The sequence below is a fragment of the Pteropus vampyrus genome, unplaced genomic scaffold (assembly GCF_000151845.1).
Source record: "Pteropus vampyrus isolate Shadow unplaced genomic scaffold, Pvam_2.0 Scaffold180, whole genome shotgun sequence".
Taxonomy (NCBI): Eukaryota; Metazoa; Chordata; class Mammalia; order Chiroptera; family Pteropodidae; genus Pteropus; species Pteropus vampyrus.
Genome location: NW_011888961.1, coordinates 508,379 through 518,471, shown reverse-complemented (window position 1 = coordinate 518,471; position 10,093 = coordinate 508,379). Strand labels below are relative to the sequence as shown.

At 40.3% G+C, this 10,093-nt stretch overlaps 1 protein-coding gene across 1 annotated transcript in view; it reads left to right on the top strand.

Moving 5' to 3' along the window:
• Positions 1-10,093, top strand: part of GAD2 (glutamate decarboxylase 2) — a 73,700-nt gene that overhangs the window by 60,709 nt on the left and 2,898 nt on the right. Inside the window, exons 14-16 of the mRNA XM_011371025.1 lie at positions 2,209-2,358; positions 5,516-5,623; positions 5,959-6,048. Of these exons, the coding sequence (XP_011369327.1) occupies positions 2,209-2,358; positions 5,516-5,623; positions 5,959-6,048 (348 nt within the window). The remainder of the gene's footprint in view (positions 1-2,208; positions 2,359-5,515; positions 5,624-5,958; positions 6,049-10,093) is intronic.

Below are 10,093 nucleotides of genomic sequence, written 5' to 3'. Positions count from 1 at the left end.
AGAAGAAGAAGAAGAAGAAGAAGAAGAAGAAGAAGAAGAAGAAGAAGAAGAAGAAGAAGAAACAACAAAGGGCTGAGAGGATATAGCAGGCTTCACAGTTTAAATGATTCTCAGGTGGAAGAGATGTTATTTTTTTTCCTTGAGGCTTCAAGGAACTGGGTTAGTAACACTGGGGGATATAGATCTAATGGCAAAATCGGAATACCCCATGATTTTAAGTCTGACTTAAGGCAATAAAAGGAACATTTTTCTAATAATTAAGTCGCCCAACAGATAATGAATGCTGTGCTTAGGAATAAATTCATCATCAGGGGAGGTGACTGGATGGAGATTGGACAATCACTTATGAGTAAGAGGATAGGAAGATTCCTTCACTGAGAAGGACCAGATTAATAGCTCTGGGACTCCTTCCAAATCCAAGAGTCTATGATGCTCTGACAGCATTTCTCTTCTTGAGGTCTAAGGAAAAATGCCAGATAGTATCATGTATCCTCTGATAAGAGAGCTCTTGGTTTATAAAAAGTTTGGGATATATTCGATTAAAGAGTTAAAAAACAAGTTTCATTATTGCGGAGCATAGAACATTTAATATGCTGATATATACTGAAAATATCTAAAAATAAGAGATTTATGATATAGAATCCCCTAAATTTATTTGACCATGGGAATCTCTTTTGCAGCAACTATTTTATAACACAGCAACTATTCGTGTATTTAAAATAGTTTGGGACATAATGTTTTATAACTTCTTAATGGCTCAGAACCAGGATATTATCTCACCAAGGCCCTTTCTGTAAAAAACAATGATCACTTTTCCTTATCCTTTTGTACAGTGAGACTAACACAGCCCAATCTTTTAGAAGTCGTGTGCTTTGAGAGGCTTTTCCCATCCCAGTAGAAGCGGGTCCAATCCGTCACCATTCCACAGTCTCTGGGGTGGCCTCCCTTTGGACTGATGGCAACTAGTTGCAAGCTCGCGTGGCTTAGGGAAGATTACTGTCGAGTTTCTGTGACCATGAAACAACATAGAAGCACCTATTGCAATTTTCAACTTTATTGGTCATCAAGTGAATTTTCTCTTTAAATTCAATGTCTTCCCACTGCCCTGTTACAATTATGTTGTAGAATTTCCCTTAGGCTCAGAAAATAGCTTAATGAATCCACCGATTATGAAGCCTCAACTGCAAAGCTGAGCCCTGTTCTGTCGTCTGCCCTCTGGGCACTCGGTGTTTTAGGAGCTAGTTAAAATTTTAGTTGCATTGCGTTTTGTTTTAGTTTGGATAATTTTTTCAAAGGATTCTCACCGCTAACCGACTAAATGATCACCTTTTTTCAGCCTTTTCTTCTTTCGTCATGAGTCACAAGAGAAAGAAAAGGCCAAAGCTTCTATAAAATCACAATTATGCTGCAGATAATGAGAGTCAAAGGATTCCTGTGGTTCTTGACAAATTGAAACGTGGTGGGGTTTCCAGTGAGGAGACTGGCAGTGCCATTTTAGGCAGGGAGCATATGATTCATTCATTGTCCTTTGGAATAGTTCAGTCACTTTGCCACCCATTGTCCATAGTGGGTTTATGGTGCCAGGGAAAATTAATTGTCATCGACAATGAAACTTTCCACTTTAACTGCAACTGAGTAAGAAAGTGTAGTATTGATGTTCTAACCGCTCTTGAGAGAGGAACGTGACATTGAAAGATTGGTTATTTACCATCTCAGAGTAGCAATGTCTTTATTATTTTAGATGTCAGTATATAAAAATGATAGCAATGAACTGTCTTAAAAAGCTATGATTTCCAAAGAGAACTCAAACACTAACAGCTAAATAATAAAGTTCTTGGGCTAAATATGAGTGAAACACAGAACCAAAGAGTTTTCAAAATATTTTAATTGCAACAAAACCAGAACATCAGAATGTTCTCCCAAAGAATGAGCATCACACTATGATTGCGATTATTTTTTTAATAAACACCTTGTCTAGTTAACTTCTGGTGAAGTCTGACTCTATGCCATTTATCCCAGAGTTGACCTATCACAGCAGCCCATCCTGTCCAGATATTTTTTTTCATTTGATTCTTACTGTTTTCTGTCTCTATGATATTCGATGTCTTTTTCTTTTATTTTTTCCTTAATAATTTCCATCACCATGTAAATGTAATAGAACCCCTTTGAAAGTCAGTAGTATTTCCCAAGTTTTCTCTTCTCTTCTAGGGATTGATGCAGAGTTGCAACCAGATGCACGCCTCCTACCTCTTCCAGCAAGATAAACACTATGACTTGTCCTATGACACTGGGGACAAGGCTTTACAGTGCGGACGCCACGTTGATGTTTTTAAGTTATGGCTGATGTGGAGAGCAAAGGTGAGCACGTGTGGATCAGCTGAATGTCAACTAAAAACACAAACTATACCCGGTGACTCTTAGTATGACATGTTAAAAAATTGATTTCCAAGTTGAAAATTGCCCCAAATTAAGTTTCTTTAATTCTATATCTAGATATCTGCATTCTACCATAGGCAAGAATATAATAAAACCCATTACATTTTTTTTCTCTTAAGCTGAATTGCTCTGAATGCTCACACATCTAAAAAACAAAACCATGTTGCTGTATACAGCAGAACATCTGGTGTTTAAAAGGTGTTTTGTTGTTGTTTTTACCCAGTGATTGGTCACTTGGGCAGATTAATGCAATCTAAAAGCATATGTTTGGAGATCAAAAAGGTAAAGTAAAAAACCCATTAGGATAACTTATTTTTGACGTTTCAAAGGGGTGACCTCTAGTTATAAAGCTTTTTTAAAAACTCCAGAAGTATCTAATTACCTACTTCTGTACAGTTTCTCTTTTGACCTCAGAATTTAACTGTAGACAATCACTCCTCTCTCGGAAATGAAAATCGTAGTTAATAGTGCACAGTACTAGCTGGACCTAACTGTAGCCTTCAGGGAACATAAGTGTATGTTTAAAAGTAAGCAGATTGAAAAGGTCAAAGATTTTATTTTTAATTTTGACCAGATTCCTAACTTAAATATCTCAAATCGATGACTTCCACCTGGTTTCATTTACCTCCCACAAAAGACAATGGCCAGAGCCAGCAGGACAGGCTAGATAAACACAACTGTTAAGAGAGCACATGAAAAAGGAAACGAGAGGGGAACAGTTAGAAGGAAGTTGTCACACCCCGAGGTCCTGTGTGCCTGGGAAAGTTCTGACAAATTTTAGTTTGGTCAGCAGGAGCGAAGCATGCTGGGTTGAGACCACAGAACGGGTTCTTCCTCAGGTCTTTGTGAAGAGGTATGGACCATGTCCACAGCCGTGGGTTCCATATGCTATTGTTTGTAAAATATTTCCAAGTAAACTGAGTTGCCTTAAGCAGTTGAGACAGAGGGATGATTAACAAGAAAAAGAGGGGGCTTGGGAGTAAAATGATACAGTCCACAGTGACTTTTTGGAATCTTCTTTAAATCCTTCCTAGAAAAAGGCAGGTTAAATAGAAAAGATGGTCTTGCTTCAGACGGAAATAACTCTCAGATGGTCTCCAGGGACAGCAAGCCTCCATAATTCTATTTACCCTAGCTGAATTTTCTCTAAGTATTGCTAAGTGCTGGGAAGCTACCTGGAGGGAGGCCTCAGGGAAGTTGTGGCCCATAACAGTGGTGTGATGGGTGGGCTCCTGTCCCTTGGGCTCCCATCCCTTGGGCAGGGGACCTCTTCCTATTGTAAAAGTTCAGAGCCTGACAAGGACACACCACCCGAGATGAGACTCATTCTGTTGTCAATGACACTTTCATTTGGAAAAAAAATGAATAAATCAAGAATATGAATTATTGGTATACTCTCAAGCTGTTTTAAAAGGAGTGAGATTTTTATTTTTATTTCATCAACTGGTAGGAATTACAAAGTATCAGCTAGGAAGTTGAAGAAAACTCGATCTCTAAATATTGTTCAGCGTCATCCTTTTTGTCTCTTTTTCCTGGGGTGTTTTTATTAAGGGGATAATCATAAGCCACGTTTACACGAAAGTGTTTCTCTCACGGTTCATCAGTTCCTGCTGCTCCTTCTCCATCTGAAGCCTCCTCGCCAGCATGGTGCAGCCAGTTGGTTCTCAGAGAAATGACTTGGAGGACATCAGGTGTGAATTAAACAGCAGGACCAAATGAAGCCTGAAATAAAGGCAAAGGATCCAGTTTCTAAATTACTGAAATAAAAGCACTAAGAGAGGGGATAAAAGGAGGAAACAGAACCATCACAGCAGCTGCATAACTTATGGACACATTCTCTTAATTCCTTATGCAAGACCTTAAGTACTTAGACATCTAAACCTCAGAAACTCCCACTTGGCTTTCAACTTAAAGCCACGTTTTTTGCAAAATGAAATGGTAGTCATTGTTAAAGTGATAAACCGAGTCCCACTCTCCAGATCAGAGGTGAGGATAATTATCTTCTCACATCAAAAGCTCTCTAGTAACGCCAGCCAGGGAAGGAGAAGGCATCTCTCCCAAGAACCACAAAAGAGTTGGCTACGATGTTCTGTCTTGTATGCCCTCATGCTCTCAGGAATGAGGAAACAAGGTGAAAAATCAATAATGAGGAGGACGAGGAGGAGCCTGGCACTAACCAGTAAACCCTCAGTTATCAGATCTGCCTCGAGAATGCAATGTTCAAGGAAATCCACATTTTCTCCTTAGTAGGATAAATCACGTGAAAAATAGTAACCTAAATATAAATTACTATTCCTTAATCTGTTAATGACGAATAGTGTGTCCCGGCATCAGTTAAGCAGCTCCAGTCCAAGATGGTTGTGTTGTTTTTCGTAAGTCCAGACCTCTGGTTTCCAGAGCTAGAAGCTAAAAGGCTGCTGTGGTAATGTTCACCCATCATACACATATGAGTCAGTTATCCCCAGAGGAGAAATCTAATGAGCTTTGCAAAATGACAGGCTGACAAAGCATCTGTGTGCCCCTTAACATTCATTCATCCGTGTGTTCAACAAATATTCATTGAGCACCTACCCTGTTTGTTCTATAATGGAGGTACATTGGTGAACAAAAGCGGGGTCTGGAAATGGCAAATTTATGTGATGGGCGGGGGCTAAGCAGGCATCCTGGGGGGGTCCCTGATGATGCTACTTATACACAGGAAGAGAATAGCCCAGTCCTCCTGTCGTTAATGACTGCCACAATTACCCCTATGAATGGCAGAGGCAAATTTTCCCCTTGAGTAATCAAAATAATTGCCTGGGGAATGAAGGCTCTGAACAAAAGGAGTTGCCGTGGAGACCGGTAATGACAGATGTGAAAGGGAACAAAAACACCTGAAGAGGAGAACATTAAAGGAGAAATAATGCCCAGAAAATCCTCCAGAAACACTGTCTTATGTAAGGAAGGTGCCGGAGCAATGCTGAGACAGAAGCGGTAGAAAGACCACCTGTCTGGAGGATTCACTGGTCCTCCATTTCAGCCTGAGTGGTCACTCACCTTTATCAGCCGGCCTGAGACTCTTCCTTCTTCTCTTACTTAGGGGACTACGGGGTTTGAAGCACATATTGACAAGTGTTTGGAGCTGGCAGAGTATTTATACAATATCATAAAAAACCGAGAAGGATATGAAATGGTGTTCGATGGAAAGGTATGTCTTCTGATTTCTACGATCCCAACATGTTTAGTCAATTACAATTCTTATCCCTGATATTTTTTATGTCGATAATGTTCTGTCCGGGTGAGTGGAACCAAAACCAAGCAGAAGCAGGGATGACAGGGTAATGATTCTGAGCTAGAGCAAAAATCAAACTCAGAAAAAATAACTGTGTATAATGTCGTGAAAGTCAAGCACTCTAAAGGTGATTATGGACTTAAAAATAGAAATCGTATTCAAAGCTTCAGAATAAATAGATTAGAAATATCCTTGGAATTTTCAAAATCGCCAGTTTGGGCTGAATGTAAATCTTACTTTCCTCTTTGTAGCCTCAGCACACAAATGTCTGCTTCTGGTATGTCCCTCCGAGTTTGCGTGTCCTGGAAGACAATGAAGAGAGAATGAGCCGCCTCTCAAAGGTAAGTGATATAAGCTCCCAGATATGGATGTTGCTGGGTGCCTTGGGCCTTTCACATGCGTGTCATCTTTAAGATATATTCATAGATCTTTAAGAGAGATCTGCCTTTGAACTTGGTGCACAGACTCATTCCTTCTGTGGGCTCCTGCAAATCCAGAGCATACAAAGCTGGAATAGCTAGACTTTTAACAACTATGCTTGCTTCTATTTTCTGAGGGTGAATTTATGATGTCTTAGAATAAGCAATTAGGTGATAACCTGTACTCGCATTCATAATGCGAGAACCCTTGCTGACATTGACTGACCTGCCAAGCAAAACTGGTGCTTAGTTACAAGCATGAAAGAGACTTCAGGCATGAGAAATGTTTAGAAAATAAAACTGCTGTTGACCCTCTTGAGCCGTCAAGGTCAAGGCTGCCCTGTGGGTTCTTTAAAGCTGTGGTGACTCCTAGAAGGTAACAGGGCCAGGAGCAGTAGTAATAACGACCACTGTTTTAGAGTGTGTTGGGACCCAGGCTCAACTTTGATCTAGTGTGACATCATTTAACTCTCACAGCTGCCTACTGTGGGAAGTCCTGGTGTCTCTCTGTTCTGCTGGTGGGGAAACTGAAGCACAAAGAGAAAAAGTCACTTTCTCAAAATCACAATGAAAGTCTGACCCCAGAGCCTAAGAGATTGGCTGGCTGATAAATTGGTTGGTTAGCTGGTTGGCTGGTTGGTTGGTTGGTTGGTTGGTTGGTTGGTTGGTTGGCTGAAGCACAAAGAGAAAAAGTCACTTTCTCAAAATCACAATGAAAGTCTGACCCCAGAGCCTAAGAGATTGGCTGGCTGATAAATTGGTTGGTTGGCTGGTTGGTTGGTTGGTTGGTTGGTTGGTTGGTTGGTTGGTTGGCTGGCTGGCTGGCTGGCTTGTTGATTGGTTGGTTGCCTGGCTGGCTGGTAGATTGGTTGGTTGATAGGCTGGCTGGCTGGGAAATTGGTTGGTTGGCTGGTTGGTTGGTTGGTTGGTTGGTTGGTTGGTTGGTTGGTTGGGCTGGCTGGCTGGCTGGCTGGCTGGTAGATTGGTTGGTTGGCTGGCTGGCTGGCTGACTGGCTGGCTGGCTGGCTGGTAGATTGGTTGGTAGATTGGTTGGTTGGCTGGCTGGCTGGTAGATTGGTTGGTTGGTTGGTTGGCTGGCTGGCTGGCTGGCTGGCTGGCTGGCTGCTTGCTTGGTCGGTTGGTTTTCCATTTTCCACAAAGGAGGGGACCTCCTCCAGTCACTCTCTAGAGCAGGGAAGGCCCACTCCCTCACTGCAAAGGAGCCTAGGCTGCCTCACTGACCTTCCAGAACACTTTATTTCCTTCTATGTTCAATGAAGAAAAGGATTTCATGTGGATTTAAAACCTCCAGAAATGCTTGTAAATTTTAACACCTGCCCTTAAAGACCCAGAATCAAACGTATATATAGTTGAGATTTTTATATCAAGCCTCCTAATTAGAGAATTGGTTCACATTCCCGGCTACACATTAGAATTGTCCCGAACTATACTTACAACTATATGTAAGTTTGCTTAATAAAAATACTGGCGACCAGGCCTCACTCCAAGATTTTGATCCAGTTGGTTTTGGATGAGGTTGGGTACGATTCTAAAAGTTCCCCCAGGTGATTCCCATGTATATCCCAGGTGGAGAGTGACCACGAGGAAGGAAGCTTCTAGGAAGGGGATCCATGGGTGCCTATGGCCAGAGTGGGAGGGAACATGGTCATGTTTGCAATTTTAGGGAAGTGGTTTATTCTAGGAAATCCAGCCCTAGAGCAGAAGGGAGTGAGGGTGGGGGTCTCATTAGAGAACGTGATAGGTGCAGATTTTTAAAAAGGGCCTGCTGTCATTGAGAGGAAAGAATTCATCTTTTATTTCTGGAAGTGTTATGGTGGTTTCTCCATGGTGTGTATTATCTTAACAATGGCTAATTTAATTGACAAGTTCGTTAAAAATTCAGTGTTTTCATTCTTATTGGCTTTCACTTTTTTACTGAACCCACCGACCAGACAAAGAATACATGGAGTAGTTTGGCTGATTTCATTTATTGAAGTAATTCATTAACTGAGCTGAGAAATGAAACAAGATGTGAATACAGAACAGAAAGTCTTTATTCATCATTTTGTGAGCAAAAGTTAACTCTGCATTTCCCCCAGTTGAATACAAATGCCTTTCAAATGCCCCTTAGATTTTAGCACATCACATAAACTATGATGGAGATGGAGATTATTTCTGGGGGACAGCCATTAGACTATTACTAAACTCTTTTTATACTGTTGGTGATTTAAATTTGAAAGTCTCTGGGGATTGCAAAATAAATTCTCCTAATTTTTTCCTCTTCTGTGACTCCATTCTCCTGACTGTGATAGAATTTAGCAGTTTAAAATTGGAAATCAAAATAGAACTACATAAAATATCAAGGTTAATTTTTGTTTATTTATGTCAATAATTTTTCAGAGTTTCAGAAAAGTTTCTTATTAAGTATAAAGTCCTTGAAATATATGTCCAGGGACCAGTAAAATCTATACACACACACACACACACACACACACACACACACACACACACACTCCCAGAGGGAAAGAGCTGAGGTGAAATAAATCATCTGGACTGTCCAATATCGTAATAGTGGCCACATGTGGCTATTTAAATTTAAATCAGTTAAAATTATCTTCAACCAGACGTTCACTTCTTTAGTCACACTAGCCACAAGTCAGATGCTCAACTTGCGACTAGTGGTTGTAGTCTTGAAAAAGTTAATGGCACAAGTGACAAAATGATACTCTAAAACTCTTAAGGCAGCCCCCAAAATCTTTTGCTGATTAGGACACTAGTGAATTCTTCAACAGGTAGCTTCTCTCTTTCTCAATTGGCTTTCTTTATTCAACAAAACCAAGAATGTGCCCCCCCCCTCAAAAAAAAGTTTAGAAATAAGTGAAAACTCTATATATTCACCAGAAGAATCAGAATTTTATTTTCCTTCTTAACCTGCAATTAGTGATTATGTAATGAAGTAGATGTTCCATGTTCCCGCTAATTTTAGTTCATTATCATTTTCTGGGAACAATCAACAGTTATATGTATTTAGACAGCTATGATTTCTGCCAACCTAGCTGGCTTCAGGAACTATAGAGATTCCATCTTATTTTATGTGAAAATCTGTTTGGGACGATGGCCGTTACTATTCATCTTTCGGCCTTTGTTTCGCATTCATCTAAAAAGTTAGAGGAGGTTGTCCTTCATAATTAGTGACGTTCGTATGTGTTTTTGCTTGTATTACTCATGAAAACTAAATCAGAGTTTAATTCACTGAGTAAAATATATCATTGTTTTATCAGTTCTTAAGAGCAAGAGTGACTTGTTGCACAAATAAAATTAAGGAATAATTATAAGATTTTTTTCCCCTTAAATTCCTGCAGACCCATGAATTTGGAATTCCCTTTCTAACGGGATTTTTCTTCCCAGGAACACGTTGATTTGCCATGCCTCCCAGCACGAAGTGATAAATGTCACATCCTTAAGCTACAATATTCTAGTAGATCCATTTCAGAACCTGATCTTAGACTTCGGATATTTAAATTCTTTTTATACGTATTTCCTGAGATGAGTTTGGTGCTCTGCATACATCCTAAATCCTCTGGGTGAAAGGAGGGTCAGCCCAACAGAAACATTCCTCTTCCCATTACCTCTCCATGGAATAGAGAAAGGCTAGGAAGGGACTTAAGGATTTGTTCATCTGGAATCAGAAAATCTCAGCGTTGGAGCCATTGTCCACATTTTTCTATAAAGAATTAGGTTCGGGATGTGAAATGAAGGTGAAATAAAGGGGAACGCGAAGTCTGTCTTTGGCTTTGTCTTTGGGAATGAAGGATAGCAGAGATGCCACCCTAAAATATGCCTTTGGGGATATAAATTATTTCAAGCTCATTAGTAAGGAACAAAAGACTCAGAAACAACCTCGGACCCTTCCCCTGTATCTGCCTAGAGGAATTTAGATGGAGGACCTGCTCCAGGAAGGGAGCTC